This window comes from Gavialis gangeticus, unplaced genomic scaffold (assembly GCF_001723915.1).
Source record: "Gavialis gangeticus isolate Ggan-Ray unplaced genomic scaffold, GavGan_comp1, whole genome shotgun sequence".
In the NCBI taxonomy this organism is placed as follows: Eukaryota; Metazoa; Chordata; order Crocodylia; family Gavialidae; genus Gavialis; species Gavialis gangeticus.
In genome coordinates, this window is record NW_017728993.1 from 7366733 (window position 1) to 7380447 (window position 13715).

Genomic DNA, 13715 nt, shown 5'->3' on the forward strand with positions numbered 1-13715 from the left:
ATAGGTGGCCATCAGATCACCCTCAGCCTGCGCTTTTCCAAGCTAAAGAGCCCCATGGCTCTCAGCCTGTCATCTTAAGGTCTGTTTTCCTGTCCTCTGATCATGCGTGTGGCTCTTCTCTGGACTCTCTCAAGCTTCTCCACATCCTTTTTGAATTGTGGAGCCCAAAACTGGATGCAGTACTCCAGCTGTGGCCTCACCAAGGCTGAGTACAAGGGGAGAATGACGTCCTGGGATTTGCTTGAGAAGCATCTATGGATGCAAGCCAGTGGTTTGGTTGCTTTACTGGCCGCAGCATCGCACTGCAGGCTCATGTTCATCTTGTGGTCAATGATGACCCCCAAGTCTCTTTCTTCCGTAGTGCTAGTCAGCGTAGCACTGCCGAGCCTATAAGAATGCTGCAGGTTTTTCTTCCCAAATTGTTTTCTTTTTAGCCATTTGGTGGCAGTATAACATAAAAAGCGGCCAACAACCAGCATTTAGACCTGGCCACATATGAAAATGCTTGGGTTAGTCTCTCCCCTCACCTTGTTCAATGGACCTTGTGAGCCTGGCAAGCTGCCTGGTTGATATGATCCCTGGGCTCCAGTGTAACAGGAAGGCATGACATGCAAGTAGGTATTGTAGTCCGGGTGTTGCCCGCCACCAGATTCCTAAATGCAAAATAAAATCCGTAATAAATCAGAGTTCAAAACAAAATCCATTTTTTAAAATATTCTTACTTAGTATAGGAACTAGCAGTGGATGTGGAAATACCAGAGTCCACTTCCAAAAGGAAATTCAGAGGCAGCTCAGACCTGCAGCAATCTGGAATGCTCATACACACAATCCTTTGAAAAGACAGGCCATGTGTGGGTGTCCATATTTTTTTCTGTTTTGCCTTTTGTTTGAAGCACCAATTTGAGGTTCTATAAAGGTATGATCATGAAACAGCTCTTATATGATATACCATTGGGGAACCATGGAACCCTTCAGGTTGTAGAGTTAAGAATAGGAAAGCCTGGAGAGAATATAATTCAAAGCCAGTGCCTGAGTCTCAGAGTGAAGTTGCAATGGGATCTGTTGTCTGCTGAATACTGTTCAGTATATACAGTTTGGCAGCATGGGACCCAGTATCAATGAGGGAGGTCTCTCATTTAGCTTTAGGATGCTGCACATCACAGCACAGATCGGTGAAAATACAAAGAAAAACAGTTTTACTTCTTACCTCAGAAGCTTCATTTTCAAAATCCCCTACTCTTACTTGGGAAGCTTTATATGCTTGAGCACAGTGCTGGTACCACTGTTGGAGAGCCTCCTGGAAAAAGAGAACAAAAACCTCTTCACTATCTGCTTTGTTAGGTCAATTTTAGGGCCTTGATGCATGGTAATTGTGGGCAGCTTCTGGAGTTCTTAACACCTGAAACTAGTCTTAAGCACTCATTAGGCAGTTCAAAGTTATACCACTCCAGGGCAGGATTATTTCTGATCCACAGTACCCAGCTCACATTAAAATAAAGTGTAGCCACTACAGGCTACACCTTAGTGTGTAAACATGGATCCTTCTCCCCCCAACACTGATCTGGATCAGGTCCAATGCCTCCCTCCTGCCCTCCCCAGCACCCCTAATTCCTGCTTGCTGACCACTGTCCCCTCCCTGCCTGCCCAGCCACCACTGGCAGAAAAGAGCAGCAGCGACCAGGCAAACAGGTTAACCCTTCCCTGCCCGCTCCTCTGGGACAGACAGCGTGGGTAGCTACAAGTAAGCAGGGGGGTACCGGGGGAGAACCCCAGGGCGAAGAGGGGAAGCCTGGAATGGGGTAAAGGGAGGATTCTTACCTTTCAGTCCTCCAGGCCCCTGCTGGCCTGAAGTACGACTACTCCAAATTCACTAAGACCAATCAGCATTTGTGCGGCTCACAGGGTAAGGTGTAACCAGACCCGTATTTTACAGCATTTTCCTGTGTCCTTCACAGGGCACTAGATTTAATTTCTAAGACTCATCACAAGAAATTTAAAACTCAAACAAAACATTTCCTGGTAATGTGTGAAGTGGTTATGTAATGCTCACTGCACAAATGCCTTGTTTTTAGTACACAACCACCAGATGCAAGTGCAGTGTCATTTCGGTTATCTGGAGAGACAGAGCAAGACAAGCATACTTGTATGATGCTTTAAGGGTATCTATGTACAACTTAAGAATTTTGGTTGGGCTGCACCAGGAAATCCTCAGTTTTTTGGAATCCATTTGCTATCAGTGTTGTGACGAGGGTCAGCAAGAGCTGTACTGTGTACAACTGTGACCACCAAAGAAAGGGTTATAATAAACCAGTTCAGTTATGTTAGTTTGCAAGCAGGGTATTTGGAACAGTGGCAGATCTTCAGCAGTGGAAGCAAGGCACCAGGTTGTATTACTTCAAGGAATTCACACACTAAGAAGGGAAGTCAAGGACAGGAGAGGGGACAACAGGAATATGCCTGTGTAGGCAGAAATCTAAGGAAAACTGTCTGGAGAGAAGAGAAGCTCCAAGTCAGATGTAAAGCAGAAGCTATTGCCAGGAAGTGATGGAGGAAGATTTTGGACAACTTGTCAGATTCTGAATTAAGCCCAGAGTTATGCTCCAAAGTAGCACAGATGCTGAGACGGGGAAATGTGCCTAAGCTTCATTATTTTGTGTAGATCTGTACATCTTTTCTATTTGCTAAGTAATTAGTAATTTGTGTCACACCTGACACACACTGCTGTAAAATTAAACTCAGAGAACCCTATAAAGCTGGAGCTCTAGGAGAGGGTGCGCTTAAGCTACCAAGGAGTCTGGGTTACTTGAGCCATTTCCAATTTCTGGTTCCATTTCTGGGTAGGGGGAATAGAGAGAGCACCTACCCTGAGAGTACATTAGGGTAGTACATTGCCCAGAGGAAGAAATCATGCTGCAGTCTGCTCAGACTGAGGGAAGCTGAGTGCACACAAGCCCAGCGAAGGGGCATGTTGCTCCACCAGAACTTTGAACATGACAACCAAGACCCCCATCAGGGGAGGCAGTACTGCTAATTACATACCTGCGGATAATCCCCCTGCTGCTGAGAGCAATTCAAATAATTTTCTGTTGCATGTTGCGATATATTTCCCTGAGAGACACCAGCATCTAGCACATGGCTTGAAAGTCCAGTCTGCTGTTGAGCATTAGGGGCTTTACTGGCAATTGCTGTTCATAACAAAACAAATACACACAGTTGAGACATGCTGCGCTGTCATTTAGGGGCATAGCCTGATTTCTTTTGTGCTGCTGGGAACCCAGAACACTGCCATACAAAAGAAATTTGTTATCATGGTTTCACACATGTAACAATGTCACAAACCCAGAACACTGCCCTACAACTGAAATGTGTTACCACAGAATCACACATACAACTAACAACATCTACACAGTGTTACGATTAATAGGAAGAGATTCATGGGAGATAAAAATGCACCAGAAATTCTAAACAAACATAACATCTCTACATACATAAAAAGATGTTCCCAAACAGAAAGTCAGCTAAGATAATTTATACCAATTTATTTTCCTGTTATTGTAAGTTCTTTAAAAACAGAATCCAAGATGTTATCAGTGACAAATATTGTGGTCATTGGCACCCTTTAGTTAATAGAGTAGCAGTTTACCATACTCTGCTCTAGAAAACTTTAAAGCAAAACTACAAGCTGTTGAACAGGCATCTGCTGAATCACTGCTTACCTGAAAGACACACACCAGGTAACACACTTGCCAAATTCAAGTAGGGATTGGTACTAAGCCGGATTTCTTTTGGTGGATCCCCCAGCAGTGAGGTCTGTTTTTTTGAGGGAATCTGTAAAACATATATAATATGTATGTTGGTATGTATTCAATATATTCTCTTCCCCTTTTTCAAAAGCAATGGCATGTATGTGTTCCTAGAGGACTTTAACTCACGGTTCTAAAACCAGAATCTTTCCAAATAAGTACAGAAGCAAAACATCTGAACGTATTGCTAAGATTTAATTTTTTCCTACTTGCCAGGTAGTTTGTCAGCAAAATCTCTCTTTACAGTACAGACTGCTGATCTAGCAGTTGAAAACAAGGATTCCCTGAGTAAATTTAAAGCGCTACTAAAAATCCTCAGATTAATTAAATGAACTGTATGAATGTGACCAAACACTAAATTCAATTCAAGTCTCCTAGCCTCACAGCAAACCAAGGCCTGGTGAACTCTGCCGTATGGAGGTGGAATTTTTGGGACATGCTAACACACCTTTCTGATCAATCTACTTATTGGCTTCAGTAGTACTTGTAAAGAGAAAAAAGGAAGGATTGAATAAGTAGTTGGACTGAAGCACTATGACACACCCACACCCTCAAGACAGCAGAATTATATCAATATTTGAAACTATGGTAAAAAGTTTATATGGTGGTGCTGCGCCCTTCACAGGGGCAGACTGTCTGTGGAGGACAGCAGCAGTTGGAGGTGCAGTCTGATGGGCCACTGGGAAACACAAAAACAAAGAGCTGTATTGAGGGACAAGATCATTGCCCAGGGCCGACGGCTTTGAAAGTGATACCATTAGTGTCTAGGTAGGAAGAATCCTAACATTTTATGCATTAGCAAGAGAATTACTGATACAGCAGAAAAAATAAGGATTTGGTGGCTGGTTGTGGCAAATCAGCTAGTTAATCCTACACAGGTTCTAGCAAAAGTATCCTCAGCATCTGCCAGAAACAATTCTCTCTCCATCTGAGGGGTATGGCTTTCCAGGTAAGTCATGACAATGATGCAAGAAGCGTTTACAGTTAATGAAGGATAAACACAAAAGGAGCTGTTCTATGCTGAATCATGCGTCACCTCTCGATCTCTAAAAAAATGGAGTCGACTAAAAATCTACTTAGTAGGCTAATCATAGAAGCCTGAGTGACACTCCACAGAGATAAACTAAATGTCTTATATAAACTTTCTAAGAGCATAAGACTGTAAGGATGTTGAGGCCACAGAGAATTTGGGCTATGCAATTAAGAGTTTCCACGCATCTCTTCACCTACTACACTCTAAAATTCCCTATTTCCCTGGTAATCACAAGTGGGGCACAACCTTTTGGACTACAAATTGCCTTTTCTACTGTTGACACCAAGTTATTCCAATTAGGTCAGCTCTGCATTTTTTTAAATTATAGCAAAACATTTATTAGGGAATATAATGATCACAGTAAATGGCATGTTGTCAAGCCTCTCTGATAAAAAGAAAAGTCTGTAAACCATGAACTTCCTCTCACTCTACCACTGTATTTCAACCCTATTCAAGGGAGGGCTTTATTACCTCTCTGAGTCAGCTGGTAGTTCAGTCTCTGTGCCCTTTCAAACATTGGCCTCTGTTGATGCTGACAATGAAGGGAGCCAATTAGTGCCCATTCTGCTTAGGGACCCGTGACACTTGTTTACTAGGAACTGGGCTGCTGTCCACTGTCTCATTTTCAGAGACACTGGACAGCTATCAAATGCTGTGGATATCTTTACGATTACCACTGACACAGGCTCATTTCCAATGACAGAACATATCAGCCGTCTGAAATGTGCAGCCTGCTGTGACTGATATTGCATTTTATTCTAAGTGTATTCTATTATTTTGTTCCAAAGCTTTGAAAAAAATTAAAAATAGTATTTATCAAATTTCCACAAAATCCAAGTCCAGTTTTCAAAAATGGGAACTCTAACAGGATATCCAAATTCTACATCGGCAAGCTTAAATTGGCATTATAGACACCAAGTATGAGTGTCTAAACACAGGATCTTAAGGCCCTACAAAAGCACTTTGGCTTAGAAAACTGGTTTTTGTGTCAACTGATGCAGAAAAAGAAGTAACTTTATTATAACATTTGTAAGAGAAGCTGTCCAAAGGAATGGGATGACAAACCTCAAAAACAACCAGCAGACAAGGTTTTAGCACCCTGAATCATCTGCATTTTTAATGGTTTACTTATTTTCCTTTTCAGCCCAATAAAATGATGAAACTAAAATGCTACAACATGCTTAATTTGTAAAGCCCAACCCATTACACTAAAAATGGGTTTAAAATGAAAAATAACTACATTCTAAATTAAATCTGTAAGCATAAAGTTGTAACAGAAAACAGGTCTCGACAATGCTTAGGTCCTGGTAAACTCAACTGCACTAGGAAAAAAGGAAAAAAAAACGAAACCCCAAAACTGAATAACGTAAGAATTCAGTCTTTCTGAAAATATGAAATGAACATGTGACTCCTGATATCATATTTAGGGCACTGACAAGTACACACACGTACAAAATGCTGTGAACGGATGGAAATTCTGAACAGGTTTTAATTAAGCATTTCAGTTTAGCTTTAATATTTTAATTCTGCACAAGTTATAAAGGAATAAATACTAAAACTGATCTGATGTTACAGAAAGTCCACTTGTAATTTAAAAGGATGCAGATTAGAAGGCCAAGTTGGCTTCCTGAAGGCGTGTACTAGAGGAATTGCTCATCTTTAGTCACTGAATTTCATCACAAGGTGTTTTTACTGTTTCAGAGGGGAATTTCCTGTAGCCTCAGCAAGTCATCATTATGAGGTACAACTATGAAGACTAGAGTAATACAGAAAAACTCCTCTTTGTTCATTCATTTGGACAACCAAAATGAATTACTGTCCTTCACCTGTGATTTGTAATTGAAATTCCTTTAATGTGCCTTACAATTCTATGATCCAGCAAACATTATAATGGAAATACTAAAAAAAAATAATTGTGGTTAGTTTTTAATTAAAGCAAAAAAAAAAAAGGCAGCAGCTGGGAGTGGGAGAATGCAAAATTCCATGTTCTGTTTTTCTTACCCCTGAAGCTGTATCAGTGCTTTTTAGCTGACTTTGCTGTTTGGAGGGTCCTCTCTGCAAGTCTCCAGCACTGAGATTTGTTAAGCTCTGAAGATAAGCCTGAGACCCCGAGACAGCTCCTTCTGACAGTCCCGCTGTAGTTGATTGTTTATCCTGAGTGTTGTTTTGCCATGGTATAGCTTGTCCAATAATGTGCTGATTTGGAAAGAATGGAAACATGCCCATCCCTACTGCTGCTGCAGTTGGAGTCAGACTGGATGCTGCAGTCAACCATAAATGGAGAAACCTTTCTGTTAGACAAGATTTATCAGAACATTTTGCCTGTGGTTTTTATTAAGCAAAGAAACAACACTGAGAAATCTATTTCTAGAACATTTAATCCTGAAGATGGCTGCCAGGGATGCTGTGATAATAAAAACTAGGAGCTGTCTTTAAAGATAATCCTAGAAAAGAAAACTGTAACTGTACTTGATCCTGCTCTCATTCTAAGCATCCACTGCAGTCATAAGTATTACATACTGACCAAAATCTTGCTAACTTTTCCTTTTATGCTGCTCAGAAAAGCTAGGAACAATAGCAACAGAGGTCCTGGAGCGCTGGTGGGCTCAGGAAAACAGCAATAATTTGCATTAGGAAAATTCAACTTACAACCATAAGTGCTAGAAACTACTACTACCGTTAATAATCAAAGGTTAAGTTAGTGGTCTAGGTCTTCTTGATCCTCAGAAACTCTTTTATTTACCATTAACCAAGCACATTATCAAACCATACCTAGAAATACTGAAAAATTAAGATATCTATAGTGATTAACTGGTAAGATAGGGTTTCTTTAGTGAGACTTGGCTGCAATACACATTCTACATTTTAGAACATAGGACCCCAAAACAAATGGGGTGAGAAGTAAAAAATTATACTATGCAGTGTCATCACTGATCTTTTCACAGACTATCGAGCCAAGGAATTCGCAATCAAAACTTGTATCCATAAAACTTGGACATTAAATCTCTGCTCCTCGACACACTAAGTACAAAGGAAGTCAAACAGAAGAGTCCATCCAACGTGGAGTAACAAACTTTTTTTTTTTTAAAAAAGAAGATTCTGAATAAAGAAATGCTCCAGCCTTCCTAAAAATAGGCAATATCTGTGCAAGCAGAATATTAGCACCTAGCAAATACTCAACACCTGTGACCAATATAGATTTCTTGGTGTAAACAGTAGGAGAGAAGCTTGGCAGTGAGAAAAAAATTGCTTGAAGCCAATGGCTCTTAATTTGCACAGATCACTTACAAGCTGATGATACATCAAGAAGAGCTGGAAGAGAAAATGACTGCTCTCCACCTCACCTGGCAGACGTAAATCTATGACAGGACAAACTCTCTATGCCAAACACAAAGACGATGGAAGAGAGGGGATCAAGATAAGAATCTTCAGTGTACCAGACTCAGATTCAAAGGAATTGTAAAATATGTTATTTGAAGTCTATAAAAGGAGCTCAAATATTTAAGAGGTGCCACCTGGACCGTCAGGAAGTTATGGGCTACTCCCTTGTCAAAGTTTGGAATCAAGAGAAGGGAAGAGCGTTTTAAAAGTAAAATAGTACTAGTCAAGGGAGTCTTAGATGCAAACACCATCTTATATATTTTAATCAGCATATATTATTTGATCATTTGCATTGGAAGAGACACAGGGTAGGTAACCCACAAGCAGTTTTATGCTGCTTTCTGGATAGAGTAAAAAGAGTAATTAGAGACAACATGTAGGATCAAGATCCCGCTCTCCCCCAGTAACCACTTATAATTTTAGGAAACTGGCTGCATGCAACATGACCACCAAACTTAGTGCATAAACCCTAGCTGTTGAGGAGCTATGTGTGGCCCCAAACACTTCAGGAGGAACATGCAGTGCACCCAAGGATCACACAATCAGGCTGCGAACAAGACTTGAATGTACAATTACACATGGAAAAAGAGCATGAAATACAGAAAGAAATCCAATTCCTGCACAGTACCCCTGTCTCTAATGCACCTGAAACCTTTCTGAAAAAAATAAATACAAATTTGTGCTGTGATACCATCTCAAGTTATGCAGTTAGGCCAGCTCCATTTCAGTCTGGGAGACCCTTCAGCAACTATCTACCTGCCATGGGAAGTAGTGTCAGGGATATATAACTGGCAGCCTTCCTTCTGAGTCAGAACTGAAGTAAAGTCCAGCCTAGTGTCACAGAACACCGACCTGGTCTATGCCCTTTTCTAAAATAAAGTGCACACCAACTGGCAATTTTTAGAGGAGGTAAGATGTTAACCCTGTCACCCTGGCCAAATTCAAATGTACATAAATATGTTCTGGGCACCAAAATTCTTCCTGAACTTTCACTTGGAAATAGGACTCATCCTCATTTCCTGTCAAACTGCTGTGTAGTGCTGTTGGTATCATGTTCTACCCGGAGGCGGTTATGTTTCAGAGGAAATAAAATGATCTCAGTGGTTAGTGTGTACAACAGTTCTTTAAAGAGACACACTCAACTAAAAAAAAACCCTCAAGAAAACATATTTTCCTAAATAATTTACCTCTGAATAAATATGAGTAAAATGTAAGAGAATAAAAGACATTTGAAAAGTCTCCCTATATATTTAGTTTATGCATTCAACAGCAATTTTTGTAGAGTCAGTTTATGTCCCCCTTTATTGTTACAATCAACAGTTGTTTGGATGAGACTTTTAAATAACAACATTCTGGAAAAAACAGGAAAAACCCATTAAAAAATGACCAAAGGACAAATAGGTACGTGTAGTATATAAAACATTTTAATCCATGTTTTTAAAATAGTTAATGGACTTCAAGTTGACTGGGTCCAATTTGAACGGACCCAGTCAACTTGAAATCCATTGACTTATACATCTATATCTAGATAGATAGAGAGAGAGAGAGAGAGAAAGAAAGAGAGAGAGCTGTCTATATATATGTAAAGATATTAGTGTTACAAGTAAAACTTTGACTGTCATTTTGTTCTTACTTCTTAGCCCTGAAGGAAGCAAAAAGTTCAGTTTCCATCTCTAAAGCTTCCAGTTTGCTAGGCAGCTCATCAAGTGAACAGTATTTCAGAAGAAAACATTGAAGCAAACAAACAGAAGTTATCAACTTCCTCATACACAATGGGCACTGCTACAGCCTGACTAGTCAGGGATAAAATGAATCTCTGACGCACTGCTGAAATTCTCCAATGGCATAAAGCTGGGAGGCACTGTCCATACAGAAAAGGGCTGGGATGTCATACAGGCAGGACTAAAAGCTCTTGAGATCTAGAGCAATCAAAATGGGATGAAATGTAATAATACAAATTGTGATATCGCAAACTTAGGGCTCAGGTAAGAACGTCTACCACAAGTTGGGAACTCAGCTGGAAACAGCAGAAGAAGGTTGAATGTTGACCACAGAGGCTGAGGACAGATATGGGAGGGGAAAAAAAACACCCAAAAAACAAAGCATTGCTTTACTGGAAGAGGAATCACATCAGTTTGTCCCGGCTCCCCAGCATCTGTATAGATCACATGTTTCCGCAGGGCTTTCTGGCACTTTTACCCAATAGCTGATTCAATCAAGTGCAAATAGCACTTCACTTTCAGCTTGGCAAGCCCCCACACCAAGTGCAGCACATGCCCCAAAAAGGCATTGCGTCAGTTTGACCTGGCTCCCCAGTGTTTGTACGGATCACGTGCTTCAGTGGGGCTTTTTGGCGCTTCTTTCTAATAGCTGATTGAATCAGCTTTTATAATAGCTGATTGAACCAGCTATTAGATAAAAGCCGCAAAACGTCCTGCTGAAGCGTGTGATCTACACATACGCTGGGGAGCTGGGTCAAAATGACGTAATGCCTTTTCTGGGCATGTGCTGCGCTTGGTGCGGGGGCTTGCCGAGTTGAAAGTAAAGTGCTGTTTGGTCTGGGTTTTTTCCCCCACATCTGTAAGCAGCCAGAATAGCTTTGAGCCACCAATATGAGAGGGCTGAAAAATAGGCAAATGCAATCCTAGGATATATCAGGTGAGCTACTGTCAGTAGAATTATGGAAGCATTTATGTGAGTGTACAAGTAGTAAGAACTCATCTGGAATACTGAGTACAACTCCATGTTCAAGAAACAGATTTAAAGTAGAACACTTGCAGAGAAAATCTCTGGGATGGACAGGGGATGGAAAACTTATTTTAGGAGGGAAGACTAAGGGTGAAACTACACATTACCCTTATACGTAGCAGTGTACCCAACTTGAGGCAGCCAACCGATTTTGCAGGGAGATTGCAGAAGCAGCTGGCATTTTTGTGGGGTAATGGCAGCACCCCTTCCCCCACATCTCTGATTGGCCTAAGGGCCTCCTCAGTGGCCCCACTCACCTGATTGGCTGCCAGGGCTGTGCATCGCACACAAAGCTGATTTCCACACCATAATTACTTGTAGAAGGAGCTTTGTGAGGCTGAATATATATCAGATAAGAGTGTACAGGATCAATACTAAAAACCTATTTCAATCCTGATGTGAACAGACAAGACATTAGGAAAACTCATTAAAAACTAAGAATGCCACTAAAATCAAACGATTAGGTTTTGTCAAAAACAAAAAGTTCAGTTCTACTAAAAAACTTTAAGATTAAGCCCTAAATAAAAATGCATAGACTGAGAAAGAAAGACAATTGCTTCAAGTATTGAAAAATACTGAAACCCAAAGTAATATAAAGTAAAGCCAAAACCTTTTAATCTCATCTAGTATATCAAGACAAACAGAGCACAAGGGCTTAAGCAAACTAAATCTACATAAGATTCATTCCCATTCACATATCTAGGCATGCCCAAAAGAAAATAAGATGTTAGCATCACACCACCAGCTTCTTGCATAGACATAGACATTATTTCATAGACATTATGGCTGCAAGGGACCTCGGGAGGTCGTCAAAAACTTAAAACACTAAGAACTTATGGCAAGAAAAGCTTCCAGATCACCTTGAATAGTTAAAGCAAATCCAGATCCTTTGCAGGATAGAGTGCTAATTTCACTCCATAGTGAAGGCAGGTGAAACTAATTCTAAATGTGAACACACTTAGCTCTGAAGGGCTTTTAAGGGCTTTGAGTATAGCCTTAAACTGCAAACAAATTTGTATACCTAAGATTTAGTAGGCAAGATTTAAAAACATGGATTCATCCATACAAAAGTATGTTCAGGTACAGATAGAATAGCCAGCTATCTACTTTATTTGTGTGTGAATATAATGTGGTTTTGAAAAAGTGGCTTTTTTCTGCTAAAAAAAATTGTCAAAAACATTCCTGGCATGAAATAGTTAATCACTGAGTCTGTTATGTTTAGCTTCTTCTTAGGATATACAGTCCATTCCTGTACACACTTTTTTTATTCTGCTTTCAATTACATGCCAGCTTGACTTAAGTCAGAAAACTTCACGGTCAGCTTGAATTAGTAACAAGATGTAAGAAAATGTGCCTGGGACATATGATCCTATTCTAATTATTCTAAATGTATTTGGATTTCAGTATTTAAGCCTACAAAATTAATGTGTATAGACAGAACTCTTACAAAGTTTTATAGATTGAAGTGGATACCATTCAAACACAGTACAAAGAAAAATTAAATACATGGAAAGATTCTAGAAGAAGAGGATGGAGCCAGAAAGTCCATTTATGTAAACTTTGGAAGTTGAATGGATGTAGGTCCACTGTTTTTTTTGCTGCTTTTTTATTAAAAGAAAAATATATTTAAATTTATCCAACTGAGATAAACAGAACAGCCACTAACTTTGTGCCAGACCATGAAAGAAGCCAAAGCAAACCTGTCAACACAGCATATATCAATAGACTTCCTTTGTTAACTGCTTTTGTATTTAACATTTTTGTTTGGCTTGGTGGCTTCCTTTCTTTTTTATACGGGGACAAATGATAAAGCTAATGATTACCACTTTTGTCAGAGTAGGAGAGAGTCAGCTTTATATTTTCAAACTGGACATTTCTATTGGTATGGTATAAAATAAAACACCATTTACATGTATGAGCTTCTCCACGGTTTCCCATGCCTGCACTCATGGATGGTGTTGGCCCTATTCCCAATACAGTCTGAAGTAACATTGTTGGAGGCTCTCCAAGTAAACCAGGTTTCTATAAAGAAGAACAAAAAGTATTGTAAATAACTAAAATCATCTTCTTTTGGTTATCTCACAGATTCTCACACATACTACGTGGCTCAAGTTTTAATAGACTAAAGCCCTATTTTCTTTATGAAAGTTCTTGAAAGGTGTAAGTAGTTGAAATTAAAATGACAAACTTACACTGTTAGTTTGAAGATTCTCAATCTTCATTAGCTGCCGCCGTGACAGTTGTAAATGGGAAGGATTCTGCAGCAGTAAGGTAGGTGTGTTCCCCAAAACTGAGTTCTGCCAAATTGAGCCAAGAAACTTTAGTTGACAAATGCAGGAAACACATTTTTTGAAGCTGACATTATATAGACTTACAAGGGTGTAGGTTGTAGCTGTGTCGGTCTAAGGACATAGGCAGACAAGGTTCTTTGGGTAACTCTGATATATTTTTTTAGACCAACTAAATAGTTGGAAAAAAATTTCTTAGCAAGCTTTTGGATTTAAAAACCCCTTGTCAGGCTGAGAGATGCTTCCTCAGCTTGATGAGGGGTTTTTAAGTTTGCTAAGAATTTTTTTTCCAACTATTTAGTAGGTCTAATAAAAGATATCAGATTTATGCAGAGAACCTTATCTGCCTATTACACAGACTTGATATTTGACACTTATGTACATGGTCAATAAACATGACAAAAGGGATTTTTTTTTCTTTCCAGCGTCTCTCATATTAATACCCTTTCAGAGGGATGTCTA

General features: G+C 39.8%; 1 protein-coding gene across 1 annotated transcript in view; it reads right to left on the reverse strand.

Moving 5' to 3' along the window:
* Positions 1 to 13715, reverse strand: part of RAVER2 (ribonucleoprotein, PTB binding 2) — a gene marked incomplete at its 5' end in the record, with an annotated part of 101347 nt that overhangs the window by 17067 nt on the left and 70565 nt on the right. Inside the window, 7 exons of the mRNA XM_019528291.1 lie at positions 528 to 653; positions 1208 to 1297; positions 3040 to 3185; positions 3717 to 3828; positions 6838 to 7097; positions 12876 to 12987; positions 13158 to 13262. Of these exons, the coding sequence (XP_019383836.1) occupies positions 528 to 653; positions 1208 to 1297; positions 3040 to 3185; positions 3717 to 3828; positions 6838 to 7097; positions 12876 to 12987; positions 13158 to 13262 (951 nt within the window). The remainder of the gene's footprint in view (positions 1 to 527; positions 654 to 1207; positions 1298 to 3039; positions 3186 to 3716; positions 3829 to 6837; positions 7098 to 12875; positions 12988 to 13157; positions 13263 to 13715) is intronic.